The sequence below is a fragment of the Ambystoma mexicanum genome, chromosome 6q (genome assembly GCF_040938575.1).
Source record: "Ambystoma mexicanum isolate Mex_15411 chromosome 6q, UKY_AmexF1_1, whole genome shotgun sequence".
In the NCBI taxonomy this organism is placed as follows: Eukaryota; Metazoa; Chordata; class Amphibia; order Caudata; family Ambystomatidae; genus Ambystoma; species Ambystoma mexicanum.
Genome location: NC_090937.1, coordinates 788,937,007 through 788,958,972, shown reverse-complemented (window position 1 = coordinate 788,958,972; position 21,966 = coordinate 788,937,007). Strand labels below are relative to the sequence as shown.

General features: G+C 45.4%; 1 protein-coding gene across 2 annotated transcripts in view; it reads left to right on the top strand.

Annotated features, from left to right (window-relative positions):
• The window catches only part of MAP9 (microtubule associated protein 9), a 470,608-nt gene that overhangs the window by 164,071 nt on the left and 284,571 nt on the right, over positions 1-21,966 (top strand). For both annotated transcript variants that reach the window (XM_069631321.1, XM_069631320.1), the window contains exons 6-8: positions 13,819-13,945; positions 16,411-16,652; positions 18,537-18,607. In XM_069631321.1, coding sequence (XP_069487422.1) covers positions 13,819-13,945; positions 16,411-16,652; positions 18,537-18,607 — 440 coding nt within the window. The remainder of the gene's footprint in view (positions 1-13,818; positions 13,946-16,410; positions 16,653-18,536; positions 18,608-21,966) is intronic.

Genomic DNA, 21,966 nt, shown 5'->3' with positions numbered 1-21,966 from the left:
AATAAGGCTAAGTGCCTGGGGGTAAGAATATGTCATAGAATTTGAGGTGTGGCTATAGTCTGGCTAGCTGACATAATGGTTTAAATGCGAGTAACGGCGACCATAACACTGTGGGCTAACATGGGAATAAGCTATAAGATATGAAAGATGAAAAGATAAATAAATATATAAGTAGAGAGGTGGATACATTTCATGGGGTGCAGTGATTGCTGTCACCCGCCCCCGGCCGCACCCCATGTACCTTATTAGTCACTGCAGGGTGGCAGCTGCTTGCCTGGTGACACCTGCAGACACGATCTGGAAGTGCCTCTTCATGAACTGCTCTTTGCCTTGGAGCCCTTTGCCGAAAGGGGCTGCGGGCACAGGGCTGCCCTGGGAGGTTGTTCTAAATGGGTTGCATGGGCCAATCCAGAGTAGAGGGTGGCTTGTAATCAGGGAGTGGACACGTGTGAGAGAGAGGGCCAATGGGATGCAGGGAGGGAGGGAGGGAGGTGGAGGCAGAGGAGCTGGAAGCCTATAACGAAGGGGGAAAGAAAAACGTACAAAACAGAAACACGGCAGACACAATCAAAAAGAAATTGTAAGCACCTGCTGGCAATCTGGTGGTTCTATGTGATAATATCCCTGCAAAAATATCGCAATACAAAAATGTCGCCATATTTTTGCGGCGATATTGACACATGGACCCTGTGGGGGACACCCCCGCATTATTTTAAAATGTGCAAGGGACACCCCCGCAACCCCATCTCCCAAAAAATATCCCCCGCAAAAATATCGCCTATGGCGAGACAAACGGCCATATGTACGGCGATATTTTTGGTGGGGATATTTTGTAGGGATACCAATCTGGTGCGGCGGAGCGTTGGCGATAGGCTTATAGTGCAAAGGATGGAACACTTGCTAAATGTATGGGAAGAGGAATGAAAACTGAACACTCCCAGTGGCTATGCTGTCCTTGACGTATATTAGGCAATTCATAAGGTTTTGCTCCTACCTGACCTTGTAAAGAATGTTATCTTGGTGATGCGTACACACGGCTGTGAGTGCAGAGTGAAGCTGTGCATTATATGGGGCTTTATGGTCTGTGAGTCATAGGGTGACGTTTCTTTGCTGCGTCTGAAAGCAGCCCAAGTTTTATTCAGGCTGCTTAGGTGGTGGAAAGGCCCGGTTTAATGATTCCCGCGTTTGAATCATTAAAATTGAACATCAAAAATGATTGTTTGTTCAATTCTTTTACTGATGTAGTAGACTGCTGCTACCAGAGACAAAAAGGTTATGGTTTCACATTTTTACTGCTTTAAGTCGGAACAGTTTAATATATTACAATTACAATTAATTGTTATGAAATGAGACGTCTTTGCGAAACCATTGTGGATTATCTATTACAACAAAGGTGCTAAATATTTGTGTATATTTATTGGCTTTGAATGCAATGTTAAATGGGTTATCCACATGAAAAGGATCTTGCAACAGCGCCTCGATGCCCTTGGGCTGTTAGTGCGCTTTACAAATCCAAATAAATAAATATATTAATTAACCAATCTGGTGAGCAGTAGAGCTCCACTCGATGGACAGGAGTTTCTCACATTGTCTGGTTGGTAATGAGCTAGATGTATGATATGTATTACACACCTACTCTGGTGTAGTGTAAAAAGGATGCTAACATATGAATTTAATTATAATTACTTTTTTTACCACTATAAAGTTTGCCCTGGCACAGGGTGGTGGCCATTCATTATGTGTTGCCATTATTTCATTATGTGTTTGGCACAAAATGATTACAACATAGCGCGTCTAGATCACAGGGCGGTCTGGTACTTCTTTCTTTCACAGGTACTACGACAGTGCACCTCCTTCAGGAGATCAGTAATCGCCCAGTCTTGCTTATTAAACCTCTGGAGCACAGCTCATGTACTTTTAACAAGGACACATATGCAGAACGTACCCTTTCCGAGTGCTCGGGTTGGTAAATGTTTTATACTCATTCCCCAGGGGGAGTTGTACGTGCATTATGCAGTAACGTGTGGGGTCTCCCCTTTGTTTAGCTACAGGTTGCTGACCAATTATATACTCCCACAGGTGGTTCTTACACATAATTAGTCCAACGGTAGACACACCCTACATTTTGAAGGCACTGCTGAGATCTGGGGTAAGTACACCAGCCCCAAAAGGATCTCCTGTACACCAAATAAAAGCCAGCAAAGAATATTGGCTATCCTTACACAAGTGGGCAACAATGCGCATCGCTATGTGTTACATTGGGACACACAGAAGGACTCCGTCCGGAGGTTTGTTTCTTAGTGGGGGAGGTCCGCGTACATATCAATACTGATGAAGTACTTGCTATGATTGGCCCCTTGCACCCCCCTCACCGGAAGGTATAAAGTGTGGGGTGCATTCATGGTCAAGACACCAAATGTTATATGCTGTGTTATGGTTGTAATTCTCTTACAGGTAAAACCCTGCCCTCCGAGGTTCGAGGTTGGGAGCCTTTGATTATTTTCCCTATCTGGACTTTAGATACCTGGCCTGGGAATACCTTTGCGCCCTGATCCTTCATCGACCAAAGATGCCGTAATCATTGCTGCCACTGTGGCAGAGGCTGTTATAGTTGGCCGGCAAACTACACTATCTTTCATACCTGAACATGGAACATACACCCAACTATGTCCATTTTTAGGAGACAAGCCTGTTCCAAAAGGAGAGGAGTAATGGGCGGACCTCACCAAGCTTATTTTGCAAGACTGGAAGGTGTCAGATCAGGAGAAGAGAATGCTAGTTGTAGAGGCTCTAATGGGGCCTGCACTGCAGACCTTACAGTAATTTGGAGATGTGTTCCCTGACCCTACTTCCCAGCAAGTGATGGGAGCTTTAGAGGGAGCCTTTGGAACTACTGAGCCAGGAGAGGATCTAATGATGAGGTTCCATGCCACCACCTTGAAGTCGGGAGCCAAGCTGTCTGACTATCTGGTAATGATTGAACAAGTTTTACGACTGGCCCATCAAAGAGGAGGGGTAGAGACTTCCAGATTGAACCGTTGTCGATTGAAGTCACTTCTCAGGGGCGCTAAGGAAGCGGCTATACCGCTACTTCAGCTAGACTACGTGAGAAGCTGGATAAACCCCCCTCCTATGAAGAACTGCTAAGATCCATTAGGTCTCTAGAAGAGGAAACTGGTGATATTGTTGTGTAGAGTTATCCATTACAAAGCCGGATCTCTACACCCAAGACTACAACCTCTCAGCAGAGGCAGATTGAAGAGCTACAGTTGCTGGTCAGGAAGCTACAAATCCAGCTGGCAGCCCGGGTGAACCCAGGGTCTACCCGGGACAGGGGGAGAGGTGCCTATCCACCATCCTGGGAACAGGAGAATCGGGCATACCAATGGGCACAAGATCCCAGAGAATTGTCCTCACAATCTTCTGCACCTTTACCACCATGCAGATTTTGCCATCAATGTGGAGCTGACAATCAGTCAACTCTCCTGTGTGACAGAGACCAGAATTATGCACGAGTAGCAGCTCGCTTTGATGATCTTAAACCTACTCCTGCAAGGGCATTGCCGGGAAACGCTCAGGGGGCTCTAGAGGAGGAGCAGATGGAACCTTGTCAACGGGAGTGAGCTCCACTAAAGCTAACGGACATCTCAGCAAGAATGTCGAATCCTGGACTTAAGCCCAGTGTACATCAAACTAAGGCTCAAGTAGGTCCAACGACTGACCATCTCCGTCAGGTTCACTAGCTCTGTAATACCAAGGCTGAGCTGCCAGCGAACTGTTCTCGGCTGAGTATTCAAGCACCTACACACCGTGGCATCCCAGAAAGCCTCATTGGGCCCACCATGACTGTCCCAGTTGACCCTGAAAGACGAAGAGCCACAGCATTGTTGGGCAGAGTCTCATAATCACCAATCACATAATCCTGCTACTAATCCAACATTAGGCAAGGGTAGGGGAGTAACTGAGAGCTGAAACTGTATTCATAGTTTGTTTATGTTTATTGATTTATACCGCGCACAAGGTACCCTAAGGCTTATAGGCGCCGACAAAACAACAAAGTTACATAATGAGTATAACAAGAACAAACAACATTAAGCTCTAAAAACATGTACTGACAAGGGGGCCACTAGGCCATTCCCATGGAAAAAGGATAACAACATCGTAAAGAAAAGAGGATAGGTTAATTTAACACTATTCGCACTTTTGTGAAGGCGGACATGTCCTGTACATTGGTGAGACTGTTTATAAAAGAGGGCAAACTACTAGACCCACAACCAATAATGATACAGTCAGTGTTATCTGTCTTGCACCAGTTGCTGATCTGTAGTCTCCGAAGAACTTTGAGGTCCTGCGCCCTTATACAATTGGGTCCCACTTTATTATTAAGCCATGCTAAAACTTTATTTTTTAGTGATTCCCTGGATTCCACTTGCTTCGGCTTGTCCACATTGATTAGAATGATGTTTCTTGGGTCCAATACGAAACTCCTCATGTTGGGATCCGCAATTTCGGGCATGGTGGATTTTCTCTGGTGAATGTCCTTAAATGGAAGGGGAGCCATGAGCCGCCTGGGCTTCAGGAGAGGTGGTATACTCTCTTGTGATACTGTAGTCATTTGACAAGGAATGAACAGAGTTGTCTTGGCTTGCCCAGATGTCCCTCTGTGAGTGAGATCAATCGGCCCGGTTTGAGAGTCTGTATGAACTCTGTTCTCAAGCATGGACGTTTGGGAGGCCTTTTCCTCTCAGGTAAACTTCACCTGAGAGGACTTTTGTAGAGATGACGACAAGGGCACAAACATATTTGACGAAACAGTGTCTACCCAGGAATAAAATTCCCCAAAGTTCAAACAGATTGCTAGATCCCATAACATGTTATCCTTAAAGCATAGCCAATTGGCTATGGCTTTGGGCTCAACCAACTCCTTCACAGCTCTGGCTGCTGCTAACTCAGCCGGCTGATCTCGAGGAAATGATGGCCTAAGGGGCCCGAGCTTTCTGATGTAGCTCCACTATCTTTGAACAACTCCCCCTTAACCCCTAAATGTGCATTGTAAGGGGAATAGGCCATTGGCTGAGGTTGTATGGAGGAGCCCGTAGGGGAGCAGGTGAAGCTATCGGCGCTCCTGGGAACCTCATTGTTATGTAGTATATTAGTGAGCAGAAGGTGTTCTTGCTGCAATTTCAGTCTCCTCGCGGCACTGAAGGCTAAATCTTCTGAAAATCTATTATCCCTCCTTTGGGGAGCCCGATGTATTACCTGTATGGGAGCAGCCGTATTGCTCGAGGCCGCACACTGTCTGCAATCAGTCCCTAACCCAAAGATGGAGGCAGGAATAGAGGCGGGAATGGAGGCAGGAATGCATACAGATGAAAGCCCCTGTCCATGACTAACCATGGTAGGGGATTCAAGGGCCAAATCTAGGTTCATGGAGCCATTAGGCACTATGGGCATGGATTGTGATCTTGTGGTAGGCATTTTAATAAAAAGAATGTCGGCACAGTCTAACGCCGTCTAACGCAGCACTGAGCGGTGCAGAGGTAAAAGGACCACAGAGTGCTTACCCCTGATAGCCCCTCTCCTGAGCACACAGCCCGAAGAAAACTTAGATCGCAACCGGCAGCTGCAACGCTGTGTCCGCTCTCACTGCCCACTACAGTGCTGCCCGGAAATTAGCAGGAACGCGTAGAGAAGAGGAGCCAGCCGCAAGAGGAACCATCCGCAAGGCAGGTAAGCCACCCGCCCGCCGGGTGAAGTTTGTAACTCGCCGCGGTCTGCTTGCCGCTGTCTGCTCCCCCGTACCACTTCCGCACCATCCGGGTCAGAGGAAAGGCCCTACGCTAGAGCACGCTGCATAGTGTATTTCTTTCATAGCCAACGAGTACCACTTAGGATCTCCTAGGTTAGAGGGAAAACACTTACATTGGAATTGCTATGCTGACCCAATGTAAAATGCTTATTGATGGACAGTGTGTTTTTTCTGGGTGATGAAACTGAACATAAGTACCTAACTTTGACAGCGCGCAGTGATCTTTATTGTGTCTAGTTACAATGCTCATCTAGAGTGAAATGCACGGTTCAAAGTCTGTAAAGGCCTAGCTAAGATCTTGCGGCATACAAACTGTGGCATAAAGGGAATTATCAGGATTTCTCTTACAGGGGACAGCCTGGAATCTTGAGAGAGTGATGGACTGATGTCATAAGACTATTTAGAATGTTGTTGGGCTTCAGCTGGTTCCTTTCTTTGAGACAAGCCAGGAGTACGGTTCATCTGAAGTCAACTGTGAATCCAAGCTGTACTTTGGCTTCTCAGATTTGAAGACCCATCGTGGGACAGGTTCAAGATTATACGGTGGGATTGCTGAAAGTTAAGCAACATTTGCACTCATTTGTTCTGACCTTTAAGGAGGTTAATAGTTCATTTACCCCATTCCTGTTGTAAGGACTAGACTAAGCGAATTTGAGACACAGCTTGAAGAATAATGTAAATAGTTAGGGACTGGGAAAGTTAGGGTGAACTAGTTGGATAAGGAAAAGGAAATAGAACCTAGAAAAGATGTTTAGGAAATATGTAAGTACAAGGCTTCAGACTAGGGGACAGAAAACCTCAAATACAAAGGCACATTATTTTTTGGGCTTCAGAGTAAGAAACCGCAATCCATTTTACATAATTCCATGCCAAGAAAAGTTTAGAAGATTAGGAGGCTCTATTGGTTCGACCTCTCCAAACACTCAGCGAGGGCTTGCAGGTAAACTGCTCCCTGTATGACTAGCTCTCAGAAGTGAAAGAAGCAATCCCGTCTTTGTCGTTTTACCAAATTCCCCTTTCTCTCCAAGATGGCATGACTACGGTATTAGCCTAACTGCTATTGATGGGCTATAGAAATAGAGGGGGAGCTAACAACTCTGTGGATCTCGCCTCATGAGGACCGCACAGTCTTTCCGTCAGCTGAGGTACCATTTTGTGTTCAAAACACCTTAGCAAACATCCAGGCTTTCAAAAGAAACCCATGCACTCTACAACACCTACATTCTTTCCCTAACTGACCATATCTAACATGTACAGGATTAACAGTACAGGGGAGCCATCTTCCCAGTCTTCACATAGTCTTTTTTGGTTGCTTGCAAAAATTAGTGCAGCATGCGCACAATCTTGCGAACGGGTTCTTTTTGAAATGTTCGGTTTACATTGATATATCTAATCACTTCACAGAATGCCTTGTGTGCATTAAGAACTTCAGGTACACTCTTGCTTTAAAAACCCCTGCACTGTCTAGCTAGCAGTGGACTACAAAAGAAAATGAAAGGCCCATGATACCTGTCAAACCTTTTGCAGGATCAACCATATTGAGCCTTAGGATTCTCAAATGCAGATAGATTTTGACTTAGCAAAGCATGAAAAATGTAAGACTTTAAAGCTACATTTTCGTTCAATCTAAGAACCCTCTTTGAGGAATGTCTCCTAAGCGTAATGACAGAGCTGGAGGGCAACTTTAGATTTGGAAAAGCTCTGAAAACAGTTACTTTCAAGAAGCACTGCACTAATCGACGGACCGCCAAACTTATCCACACCGATTTACATCATGAATGAACACCAAAACCCCTGTATGACAATCCTTAAACACTCTGAAAAAGGTGGGGCCCGGACTATTGTCTTCCCTCAACCGGGATAAAGATCAATAGAGAAACACCTGTGTCTCTAACTGTTCCCCCCCCCCCCCACATCCACAGTCCTTCACAATCTAGATCTATTCAAACCATACTTCCTTCACAGGAGCGTGCCCAAAAACGTATAGCCCAAAAACGTGCCCAAAAATGCAGTAAATGTCATAATTGTTGCCAAAACACAGATTCTAGCTAGCTTATTATTTTCTTTAATATTACTGCATACTAATTTATATTGGCTGTTTAAATACAATATGGTTCATAGATAAGAAAACATTAGTTTACTTATACTCCGCCACATTCATTGAGTCAAATAAGATACCTATACATTAGTGTTAGAGTATGAAATGTTAATGATCTTCTTAGTTTACTTCATGTAGTATAAATGAGCTCATTCATAATGTGCTTGTGACTCCTTTTCTTCTATAGAAATAAATAACATGTTTCCATTTAAAATAAAAAAACCTGTTTACACTGAGCACATTTGTTTCATTAGGTCTTCAGCTTTATTTTACTGACTCGGGTCACATTCTCATGAGGTGAAATCCACAGGAGATGCTAACACCCATAGGCCACCCTCAATGTTTCATCTTCTTAACGATCATGTGAATGTTGCAGGAGCTGCTAACTCCACACACTGTTAAAGGCATCCAGCGCACACCCATTTCACAGCTGTGCCTTCTTCGCCTGAAGGGAAAGGTGATAGGGACAAAATAACAAAACCAGACTCTCGCTTGCTGTCTTCGTGGAGTGAGATGGGAAATTAAAATAGAGATGCTTTAGCAATTCAATCTTGACACGTTTTCTCCTTGAAACTCTTCAACCTCCCCCTGCACTGAACACCTTGATGAGATTACGAAGCTGCAGCTACTCTTCACTTAATTAATCAGTGTTTAGAGTTTTCAGTTGCATTAATTCCTTCAGGATTCTTGGCTCTTATGTGTAGGTATTCAGGTTAGTGGCTCTGATCCAATCTTGCCTCGCTTTCTTTTTAATCCTAACTACTCTAGACTAATCTATCCCTAAACTACCTGTTTGCACTCCAGTAAAATGCATTCCAAGAGAAATTGTATTGCAACAACATGTAGAATTCTTTAAGTGTCATTGTCATCGAGTGTCGTGGTATTTTCTGTTTGGTGTGCTTTGCACAGCTTTCCTTTTTTTCTTTTATTTCAACTCCCTTTCCAGCATTAAGCCCTGACCCTGTTACTTCTGTGTGGTACGCAGAGCGCTATGAGCTGTATCCAAAGTCCAATGTGAACCAGATGCGGAGGCAATATGCGCGTAGCGCATGCTTCTTACCCCAATCTGCAGATGAACGCTGCTTTCTGGGCACGCACACTTCTCTCTGTGTCACGCACAAGCGCTCTCACCCTCACCAAGTGCCAGAGTATTCATATCGTGGGCATGTGCATTCACCTCCGCTTTGGCTATCGTGAGCTGATGCTGATAGCTCGTGGGGATCTTTGTGCCACTGAAGACACCACTGCGGCTGCTTCTTACACTTCAACATGCAAAGATTGTGCTAGCCAAGTACTTATCAAATAGTGTACTTTGTTCTCCTCAGCACTTCTCCTCAGCACTTCTCCAAGGTTCCATTTACAATTCACCCAATGACAGTTCACACTTCCACTTCTGGCAAATTGTATTGAATTGAAAAAAATCACACTGTGTCTTCCAGATCTTGTTTCCCTCAGGGGATGTCTCTTACTACCATAAGTACTTAATTTTAGCATTTTTTGGAGGCCTATTGTGGGAGAATCCTAGAAAATGACCCTATTACCCGATGATCTTCTGATGAAGGGCAGTTTAGAACCTTCAGTAGAGTTCCAAACTACCTCAGACCTTTAGTTGGCTCGCCAGTCTTCACTTCCATCTTAGTTCCTGAAACAGGCTCCATTAAGGAAAGAAAAAACACTTCAAAAACCAAAAACCCAGGGTTGTATCCACAGACCACCCTCTGAACCTCTAATGGGATACTGCCCTGCATCTCGAGATCTGACATTGCCCCAGGGCCATTCTTAGAGGGATTGGGGATCTTTCACATCCTTGGAGAACCTCCAAGCCCTCTCCAAAGTACCATACCCCTTTCAGTAAATCAAATACCCAAGAATCCCTCTGACAGCCCTCAAATCCAGAACTTCCTGTATCTGAAACCCTCCATCTCACTCCTCTGAAATTTGAGGCAGTCTTTTTCTAACCTTGTTAGTTCAGTACATGGCTTCAGTAAACTCACCTGAAATGTTGTATCTATCCATAAATTTGAAAGCTATTTTACCTCAATGTCAATGAAGAGATAACCTTCTTAAATTGAAATGGCCCAATGAAGTACAGATTCAATGTGTTCCTTTCCTCCAGCCTAATATGATGTGTTGACTACCAAAATATCCTCCCAGCCTTATAATTTGTAGCCGGTTGGTGAGAGCAATCTGCAAATCTCTTGTCAGGAATCTTACATTGTTGCAAAAGCAAGCACAGTTTTCTGCAAAGTTGCCCTGTTATCTGTAATTTTCTATCTTTGTCTAGATTTGAGTACTCATCTGGCACTAACTACCCCAAAATGTGTGGGTGGTAACCCAGATTAGAATATAGACATAGAAGTGGAATCCTTTTTGGAATTATTATAACTAAATTCTGCCAATCAGACAAAGTCCACCCAGTTACTCCAGTCTTTAGATATCCTCTTAAATACTTTCTGAGTTCTTGATTCACCCTCTCCATTTGACTGGAGATAATATTCTGAAGAGAAATGGGTTTCTAGTCACATGACCTTGAAATAAATCGTGCCAAAACCTAGCAACAACGACCACCAGAAATTCTGTCCAACCTTTGTCTTTTGTAAGATCCAAAATAAAATCGACTGATAGGGTGTGCCAAGGTCACAGTGGAAGAGGAAGAGGAGGTAACTTGCCTGATGGATTCCCTGTCTCAGATTTTGCTGTAACACAAGTTTTAACATAATTCAACACATCCCCACACATGTTCTCACACCAAACACTATGGTATAACAAATATGAGGTCTTCTTGATACCTAGATAGCCTGCTAAATCTGAGTCATGATACTCGTTTAAGGAGGACATTCTAAGTTCTTCCATATGGAATATAATTTGTCTTCTCAATAAGGGGCACCTTCTTTGACTTAACTTACCAGAGCTTTACCTGCCCACTCCCACAAAGACAAATAGCACTTGATTTCTTGATGTTGGTCCCTCCTGCATTCAAAGGTTTCCAATGGTCCAGATTGATCTCAATTCTAGGAATCTGTCGCAAAAGGGCATGTGCTTTACGGGTTGAGCCACCCATGTTTAAAGAAACTGAAAAGTAATAATCTGTGAAGAATATGGAGCAACAACCTTGTTGAGCAGTCAATGTCTTGGTTGACTTCAGAAACAATTGATTTCTGTAATATGTCAAGACTGTAACTGTATCCCATGCTCTCAGTAAATACTGCCTCCCTTCAAGGCTGACTTGATGGCCAGCAGATCTCAATCTGTAGTAGTGTTATTCCTTTCAGCCGGAGATAGCTTCTTGGAATAATACACCACTAGATGAAGCTGACACGAATGCGGGAGGCACTGTGAAGGTACTTCTACCAGAGCCAAATTAGAGTCATCAATCTCAACAAAAAATGGGCGGTAGACATCTGGGTCCAGGCCCAGAAACAAACCTATTTTTGAGTCACTGAAAGGCATAATCTGCTTCCGGTACCAAGAAAATTGTAATTGCTAAACTTGTGAAGAGTTCAATCATTTTTGGGTATGAAAAGCAGTGGTGATGCCACTGGTGGTTGTGAGTGCCTAATTAAACTCTAAGTAGATTTTCTTTGATGATTCCTTTACATGCTTTTTCTCTTTTACGGTCAATGCAGTTGGTGCTGCAAGGAACAAGAGTCAGAGGTTTCAGTTTTATCTTGCAATCATTGGGTCTACATGGGGGTAATTCTCCAGCCTCTTGTCAAATGTACCAACATTCTTGAAAACATGGGTAACTCTGCAGTTACTGCTCCATTTGAATTCTGCATCAGGGCTCCTGTAATAAGACAAATCCTATCTCCTTGCGACTGAATTTTGATATCCGTGTGAGCCACCTTCTGGGAGGTTTCCATGCAGCACATTGATTGAACCGTCATGGTTCTCCTTTTCCAATCTATACTGGGATTGTGTTCTCTAAGCCTGGGCATACCTAGAATGACCGTCAGCTGAGTAGCTTCTGTCAACTGAAATACTGTTGGCTTCCAGTGTTCAGTCTGAATCTCTATTTCCACAGCAAGTGCCTCATGCATGATGAGCACTGATGATAGATCTGTCATGTTAACACTTTCACCTTCTCACCCTGTTCCTTACCTCTAATTGGGCTTCCTAGAGACGTTGCCACTCCCCAATCTAACAATCTTAAAAGTTACAGGTAGCCCCAGATTCCAGCATCACGGGACCCCACATATTGATCACTTTAAAAACAAATAAGGCTGCATCTAGAGTGGGGTGAGGCACCAATGCCTGGAGAGTATTCACATCCTGCTGGCTCCTACTTTGGGAAGAGAAAATCTTCATAGAGCAATGTGGACAATTCCCCAGGAAGTGCCTCTCCTTTCTACAGTGCATATAGAGATTATTCCTCCTTCTCCTTCCTCCTCCTCTTTCAGCAAGGGTGGGTGTGGTTTAGGAGGCCGCACTTGATATCTGAAATTCCTATAATCTAGCTCCAACTCGGGTCTGTCATTCCTTGGCCAAGGCGGAACCTCGGAAAAGCCCTATCTATGCTCACTCTGCCTCTCCCTCAATCTGAGATTCAATTACCTCACTGGACTACTCGATCCCTCACAAGATTCCGGTTTCTCTACCAAGGCATGCTTTAGCTTGTCCTTCAAAGCCTGTTTAAAAAAACAGATGGCCTTTTTTTCATTCACGTGGGCATCAAAAAAAGAGAATTTCCCATTGGGTCCAAAATATCTGAAATTTCGTATGTTCACCTCCATAACGCTTGGGAGGAGCCAACAAAATACTAACATGTGTTGACGCCACACACTTAATCAACTTTGCCTCTCTATCTGTAGGAGCTCCAGCACGTCAAACTAGGTCTCGCCACCTCGGCCTCAGGCTAAATGACGAAAGAGATGTTCCGTGCCAGTGAGACACAACTCTCTGGATCCCAGTGGTAGTGTCTTTTTAATGAGTTCTGCTCAGATGTGCGCTCATTAGACTAGGCTTCTGAACAATGCAGAAGTTCCTCATTGTGTCTGCCGAGGCTCTGATCTCCCAAACTTCATACCATGTAAGCTCTTCCTAACGACCGATCTTTCCAGCACCTCAGTGTTTCATTTTGGTGACCATAATTTGGGCATGCAAGGATACGGAAGGAAACTGCTCATTAACTAAACAAAGTGCACCCACAATGATTTCTGCAAGCTGTCCCATGACTGGTGCCCCCTAAAGATCTTTTCTATACAAGATGGTCCAAAAAGGACCATATTCAAATAGACTTCTCCTCCTGTTTCAGTGGAATGAAAGGCACAGTCTGAAGCTCTGTGAGAATTCCTAAAAGCCTAATGACATCAAATCTCATTCTCCATAGATTCCATGCCCTCTCCTCCTTGTATTAGGAAAGGCCTATACTCCTGCACTGAACTTAGTTGGTGAAATTATGTAGCAGGTTGACCTACAAAAAAAGCAGCCACCCACTTTGTGAGTTACCACCCTGCCTTGCCCCCTGTGTGCCCCTGCACCATCCTGTTGAATGTCTGCTTTTCTTTTTTTTAAATCCTAGTGATACCAATGAGTAAATCGTTTCTTGTATTTGGAAATCTGGTGTCTGTAATGCTTTTATAGCTTCAAAACCCATATGTATTTCAAAAGATATTGCTTGTTGTGTTTAAATATCCACCTTCATTACTGTAAAATGTTGTGATTTAAATAATTTCATTCCTATGTTTTATGAAAAGCGTCACATTACTTATTTTTTTATACATGATATACTCTAACGGTTGCGTTAGTTGTTAGAGGTATTCATGTAGTGTATGAGGATATTGAAGCACCTTCTATTTCTAACTATATCCCGTGACTTAAAAGCACGCACATGCATCATAGACAGTAGATGTACACAATACATTGGCAAGCTATCTTGACACGTTTTTTACATGGTTCATTTGTCTTTAAGGGGTGCAGGCAAAACAGCCCTCCACTGCCGACTCCAAAATTGAAGTCTGGTCTTTCGCTAACTGAGAACAGTCCTGGAGACTCGATGTTGACTGTGTCTCCAGAAGGAACATTTTCAAGCATGAAAGGTAGGGAAGCTTATATGAAGGGTCTTGTTACTTTTAAGAATTGTTTATTCGATGATGTGTGAGATTGGTGCTCAATCTAAAAGCTAAGCTCCCTTCTTTTTTTGTAATTGTATGGGTAAATGTATTTTTATTTTTAATTTGAACCAAATAAATGTTCATTTTCCCACTTCGAAGTACAATTATTGCGTTGATCATATGATGTGTTGTTTCAATACATTAAAAAAGGTCTAATCAGCAGATGTAGTATAATGTTATAATTCAAAGATTTACTGAATGTTTTTTAAAAGGTGAGCTTAGAAAATTCAAAAGTTGATGGCTGGAATATTTTGAATCAGTCATATAACCAGAGGGATAGCTCTGAGCAACCGTCCAGATCATTGTTTCCAGCCTGCCAGCCATTACAGAAGGGGAAATACCATATGCAAATCAGGCCAGGTCCCAAACCCAAAAGGGGCATCCAGCTTGAACTGCTAGGTCACTTCCCTTCTGCACGAGACCACAATCAATGGAAGACATTGTTCCGTCTCAATGGCTTGGCAGGCTAAACAGCAATATTCTGGAGGTTTTCTGAGAGTTATGCCAGAGGTTAAGGCTAATTGTAACCTTCCAGACATCACCACTTTTGTTTTGCTTTAATCACCACGATCCGGGTGAGATTCCCAGACATGGGCCCAGAGCCTGCTGGCCCTAAAGACCCGAGCTACACCTCACTGATGAAGCCAAAATATGTCTGGGGTTGCCTGTGGTCTCCTGCAGAATGGGTCTAACCAAGCATTTTAGGCTGCCCTGCCTATTTTCGGGTGGGATCAAGGCCTGATTTGCATATGGTCTTTCCCCTTTCTGTAAAGGCTTGGCAGGTTGGAAAACTATGGTCTGGAGGGGTGCCCAGTGCTATGACAGAGGTTGTGATTAATTCTAAACTTTTCGTCAACTTGTTTGTTTTGTTTTTAAAAGGTGAGCAACATAAGCCGTTTCAAGATAAGTGCTTTCCTGCATCTTTTTTCTGAAATGCATAGTCATATGTGCACAAATTCTATTCACGCGATTCTGAAACTGCACTTTATGGATAGCTTGCTTTACACTCTTAGTGTAGGGCTCCTATCGCTTAAATGCTGCCCTAACAGGGGGGCCACCGGCAATCAGCATTGATAACTTTGGCTATACCAAAATCAACTTTTCTCTATCCAAGGAATTCTTTCTTTTGCTCTCAATTGAATCTCAATTGAAAAAAAAATAAATACTAGAGGCACTTCTGGTTAGTTTTAGCTATTGGGTTGCGCTGTAAGTGCTGCCTATAGGCAAAAACCATTGGCATGAGAAGTGAAGTTTGAATAGAGATGTAAGGAGCGACACATAGGCTGTGGGTGTTGTTTGGCTTTGTACCCTCCCATTGAAAGCCCCTGGCTATGTTAGCGCATATGGCCCTTCCCACCAACTGCCTGCCCCCTGGCCAAAATATCCCCACACCACAATCCTAGGATCTTTCTGTGCTAGCTCTGTGGTCTTGGAGGGTGCTAATCGTATTTCTAAGTAGACTTCTGAAACACAATGGCTTCATTGTAGTTGTAACCTGGTGTATTAAAAATCTCTTAACAAAGTGTTCCTTCAGCCATTTGATTTAGAAGCAGTACATAAGGTGTGAACATCTGTTCCTTGCAGTGAATTCATGTTAAAACAAGCATTGGGAAGTTAAGTCAATAGGTGGGCATTTTCCAGGCACTGCATTGATATGCCCATGTACTAACACCATTAGCCAGCTGCTGCCATCTCATGGCCAGGCAGTATCATTATAGTAAGGCTTAGAAAATGACTACCCCAAGCCCACACAAAGGCCAAAACTGTTGGCTTTGCCAATGCATGTTTTTCTTGTGTCTAGTCGTACAGCTGTGTTTGCATCGTTTTGCACTTTGATTTTCTGACCAGATAATGCAACTCTTGGGTCATATCTTCTGTAGGTAGTTTGGCTGCTGTTTTTTTGGCGCATCGATTGCAGGTAATTTTTAGATGCGGATTACATTACGTAGGTGTGATCACATCCATTTACATTGAAATGCAAAAGGTTCCCTCCAAGCAATTTTCTTGATTTCCACCACATAGGTGAAAAATGAATAGCAAAACAGAGGTGGAAACTTGGTGGAATACTCTGTAGGCTGCTTGTTTAGATGTCTCTGATCCCTAGTACTGTGTAACAGCCTGTCCGCTGGTATAGGAGGACCCAGTGTTTTTACCCCTAGCATACATGAAACGGCTTCCCACCAGAGAAGGATTTCCTTAAGGGGGTGTTTTGGGGTGCTCTGCTAATTGGGGTTCAGGGGGTTGTGTGGACTCTTGGGGAGATTTCCTATCACCATCTCCAGGGATTGCGTCAATTAGTGAGTAACTTTGCCTGTCTTCCATAGGAATAATTTGTTCTGAAAACTTACTGTAGTTTTTTCACAACGTTTACTCCCTGTATCTGGAACTAGGAGCATATATCCACAAAGATACTTCACATGGGAAGGACGATGGAAGGAACTCTCCTTCTGTTTTGGAGCTCATGATGGCTACCGTGTATGAACAATCAAAGCAGCAACTGATTGAAAACACGCCCCCTGAAAGGGAATTTGATTCTTACATGTCATCGAAGGCCAGACACAAAGTAGAGCAAGAATTTGTGGACTCCAGTGGACAAGAAGCGGAACCAGAGAATACATTTGAGCGGCACAGGGTAAGGACCGGAAATCACATTTATGCTGTTGGCTGTTCTACTGTTTCTGCAATTTCCGGCAGTAGTGTGAATTTATGGCATAGGCGCAAACAGTGTGCTGTTTTTTTTTAGTGAATCCTCTGTCAGAAAATATTCTGAATGTTTAGACTTGTTTATTGATGAATATTGAAGATAGCAGGGGAATACACACATTTCATTTATTGGGCCTCATTACGAGTTTGGCGGTAGCCATGGAGCTATGGTAAAGGAGCCCGGTTCCCAGAATGGGGAATTACCGGGCCATTCCGAGTTCGGAGGGCCCAGTAATTCCTCCCTCTGGGAACCCGGGCTCGGACCTTCCCCATTCCCATCTTAGCCCCCATAGGGCTCAATGGGAATGGGAGAGGGAGCTAACAACGGGCCGATTACGACCGGCCCGTTGTTAGCTCCCTCTTCCCCTCGCGGGATCTGGTAAGGACGCCTGGTTTTACCAGGCATCCTTACCAGGTCCCGCGAGGGGACCTCGTAATGAGGCGGAATGGTGTTAACGGGCCCGCCACCATTAGCGGAGCCCGTTAACCCATTCCGCCTCACTTGTAATGAGGCCCATAGTCTTTAAAAGTTAAAACTGTCTATTCTCTGTTGTTGGAGCAGTGCGCTGGTCTTTGGTAATATATGCACTCTTCATGTATAGTAGGTAAAATGTTATGATTAAATCTAACCACCACTCTCTCCATCCCTGACTTTTATTTTGCTGGTGTAGTTATCCGTTCTAGGTGAAAAGATCATTTTCTTAAGATCTTTTCACCTAAAAACCGATTTAGAAAGACTGCTCCGTGACCGCACAGAGCGGTCTTTCTCAATAGAACTGTCACGCCCCTACCGCACTGGAGTGGTCCCAGGGGCTGACACGCACGTCTGGACCCGGAAGCACAGAACGAGAACGGCTAAGTGTGTGGGTACGTGTGTGCGTGTGTGTTGGTGTGTGTGTATGTATGTGTTTTGGTTTGGCGGACTGGTGGGGTGAGGGGGACGGGGCTGGGTCTGAGAGTTAGGGAATCCCACGGGAGTGGGTGCGGTCAGGGGGGAAGAGTGGGGGGCTCGGGTGGAAACCACCCCAATATTTACAACAAAAATTCATTTTAATGGTCTCAAGAGAAAATACCTTTACAGTGCTAGTTTTCTGATCAATATAAATCGGTCTTTTTTTCAAGAGATCTTTAAAATAAGGCCTTTTCGCTTAGAACCAATTGGACAGTGGGAAATGTCCCAAAAGGGTGGGACAGGGTGATCATGAGGATGGGAGAGAAATGTTATGGGTACGGTGGAATTGAAGAGTGAGGGTGCATTACACAATCATTCTTAAACTATGGTTTTGTTCAATATACCTATCATCAAACATGAACCTTGTTAGATCAGGCTTCCACCTTTGTGTGCTATCTTGCTTACCCTAGCAGGAATGGGGTGGCTGCCCCTCTATTACTTTGATTCTTTATGGCTTACTGCTTGTTTGTCTGCATACAGCCGCCACACCCGTTTTGTCCTGGAGCATCTGGTACTTCCCCTTCTGTGTCTACTACTTTCTCTCCTGATGTCCTGGTTATGGCTTCTATTTTCCTCCAGGGTTCAATATCTAGTTATCAATGTTGCCATGTGTCCTGTTGGATTTGATTTCCATAGCCTTTCTTTTTCTACTGTGTTCCTGCATTACTTGTCGGTAGCAGTCTAAAAGTATGTTTTATGTTAAAAATGCATAATTGCACTGATGTGTGTAGTGTTAGTATACATTTAGCATTAGATAAAGATATTTTACCATAACACCTATTCAGTATGGCTTTGATTGTGCATTCTTTTTCCGGTGTGTATCCACTGTTAATCACTTCATGTTCTCTTGTTTCTAAACAGAATACAATCCAAGAACGGAATTTGAAAAATAAAGATGAGCCACCAGAAAAAGTGAACCCTCCATCAACAAGGCAAGTAAATGATGTATCACATTAAATGTAGTAGGTCAAATAAAGCCATTTTAATATTTTCCTTGGTAAAATGTTGTTGAAGGTGCGTGCAAATGTGATTTTCTCCTTTCTTACCAGGGAGGTGCTATTTGGGGAGTATCTAAGGCAATCAAATACCAATTAGTAGCTTAGGGAAATGAAAGTTCTCTCACTGGGTCTACTTGCAGTAATTTTAGTTTCAACAATCCTGTGGGAAGGAGTATTAGGATTCTTCTGGAAGAAATCGTTAGGAGCTGCCAAACCCTGCACACCTCCCCTCCTACCCCAAGTGTTCTGTCTGTAGCCACCATAATGCTAGATAAAACGAAAAACACAGACTTTCTCACTCTTTCTCTCAGCCTGCAACAAGATCTGCAAATGAGAAGAAAAACAGACATAAGACAAGTTTTCCCTCTACCCTGCCTGCACTATATTAACTGCTCCTTATCCTCCACCCCACAGAATCCTTGTTTACCTGTGCTGCTCTAAGTGCCAGGATGAGGACTGCAGGTTTTGTATGTTTTAGCAGCATCTGTATTTTGAGATTACGCTTGTCTTGTCTATTCTCATCTACTTATTCTCCAACATGTCTGCTGAATATATATTGAAAACAATGTGCTCAGCCACCTAATAATTGTCTGTGTCTACACTAGAACCAACCCTAGGAGGCCCAAATTTCACTTTAGGGTTGGTAATCAGTCTAAACACAACTAAGAATATTTTGAGCCACAGCTCTCTGATTCAGCAAAAAACGTACAGGCCGATTCATGGAATCAACGTGCGCCGAAAAAACGGCGCACGCGTGCGAAAACGTGCGATTCGCAGTGACATAGCGAAAATCGCAGTGCAAGTGCGATTATCGCACAGAAAACATCGCACATCTATTCATGGAAGTCCGTACACGCGCGAAATGTGGGATGTGCGCTGAAAAAGTGCGCGGCGCACGCTGGGGCACAGGTCATCGAACGCCATGCGATAAGGCCACAGCGAATTCACACATAGCGCGGCGCACATAACAAAAGTAGGCGTAACACGGGGCGTCACACGCAGAATGGGGAACAACTCGTGAAAATGTGGGCGTCACGGGGGAAGTACAGGAGGCAAGTGCGCAGAACGCCCACACGCTCGCCTACAACACGTATTCATGGAATCGAATAGGGAAAAACAGCGCACGGCCAAAGGCGCGCACAGGCCCATACATGTCCGCCACATGAAAGCAGGCGGTAGCGTCCCTGCGCAGGAAAAAAATGTGCGCGAGAAGGCCCACACGCGCGAGCAGGCCCACACGCGCGAGCGTGTATTTCAGGGGTGCGTGTGAAGTTCCACACGCGATTGGGCTGCGTGCGGGTATTTCAGGGGCTCGCGGGTGGTTTCACACACGATCGGGCCTGGGGGAGCGGGGTACGTGTATTCCAGGGGCTTGCGGGTGTTTTCAATCGCGATCGGGCCTGGGGGAGCGGGGTACGTGTATTCCAGGGGCTTGCGGGTGTTTACACACACGATCGGGCCTGGGGGAGCGTGTGCGTGTATTTCAGGGGTGCGCGTGAAGTCCCACACGCGATTGGGCTGCGTGCGGGTATTTCAGGGGCTCGCGGGTGTTTACACATGCAATCGGGCCTGGGGGAGCGTGTGCGTGTATTTCAGGGGAGCGCGCGAAGTTTTACATGCGATCTGGCCTGGGCGAGCGTGTGCGTGTATTTCAGGGGTGCGCGTGAAGTTCCACACGCGATTGGCCTGGGCGCGTGTATTTCAGGGGTGCGCGAGAAGCTTCTCACACGCGATTGGCCTGGGCACGTGTATTCCAGGGGCTCGCGGGTGTTTACACACGCGATCGGGCCTGGGGGAGCGTGTGTGCGTGTATTTCAGGGGTGCCCGTGAAGTCCCACACGCGATTGGGCTGCGTGCGGGTATTTCAGGGGCTCGCGGGTGTATTTACACGCGATCGGGCCTGGGGGAGCGGGGTAAGTGTATTCCAGGGGCTCGTGGGTGTTTTTACACGCGATCGGGCCTGGGGGAGCGGGGTACGTGTATTCCAGGGGCTCGCGGGTGTTTACACATGCAACCGGGCCTGGGGGAGCGGGGTACGTGTATTCCAGGGGCTCGCGGGTGTTTTTGCATGCGATCGGGCATGGGGGAGCGGGGTACGTGTATTCCAGGGGCTCGCGGGTGTTTACACACGCGATCGGGCCTGGGGGAGCGGGGTACGTGTATTCCAGGGGCTCGCGGGTGTTTTTACACGCGATCGGGCCTGGGGGAGCGGGGTACGTATATTTTAGGGGCTCGCGGGTGTTTACACACGCGATCGGGCCTGGGGGAGCGTGTGCGTGTATTTCAGGGGTGCGCGCGAAGTTCCACACGCGATTGGCCTGTGTACGCAATTCCATTGGACCAAAGGCCCTGACAGCGCAGGCGCGTCTGTGACGTGACACGCGCGGGCGTGTCCCTGTACCCGGGGGAATGTTACAAGACCAAAAACTGCACGTCCGAGTGTCAGCCTGCGTGATTGGAGGATAGTGCCTCAGTGCGTATACGCGGAAGTGACGTTGGACGTGTGGTGCGGTTCAAAAGGTGCGTGTAGTACGTCATTTCCTTGTACGTGCTTCCCGTGGAGAGCGAGTGGGTGAAATCTGTACTTCTTGTCGGTTCACACGCGATTTACTTCACAGTGTTTCCAGTTCGTACTCCCTGTTACCTCTGTCAGTATTTTTCTGATTTTCTTTTCGACCTGTTTCCTCAAACAGCGTTGACTTCTCCTTTTGTCCTGTCTCCTCAGACAGTGTACAATTCTTCTTTTGGCGGGGGTGTTGCCAACGCGCACACGCGCGTATTTTTCACGCTCTTTTCCCAGGCAGACGGTGAGTCGCGCACGTATTTACCAACTGTGCTAGCCCCGTGTGTAGCGTACCCCTTCAGAGGTCATTGTAGGCTGCGTGTGACACGCATACGTTCATTTTTGTGTTCCTGGGTACCACAGCGTAGTGCAGGTTCCTTTTCCCACACACGTGGTCTACGAGGGGTCGCGTGCACGTCATTTTCTGTTTTAGGGGTGCCTGTGCGTTGCGTGACCCGTCATCTTTCCCCAGGGGTTACATACAGCCTTGCTAGAGCACTTGGGTACAAATTCCATCTAGTACCCTACCCCTTTGACCCCCAATTGCCCAGGACAATTGTCCACTGCAACTCCCATACGCACAACTCCATCAGTGCCATGGCTGGGAGGCGAGCAAGTGGTAAGGGTGGCAAAGGTGGCCGAGCCTCAAGAGGTGGGCGTGGTGGGCGCGTTAGGGGACGTGGCCAGGATTTGCAGACTCCCCCAAGCCCCCCACGTGTGGAGGACCAGT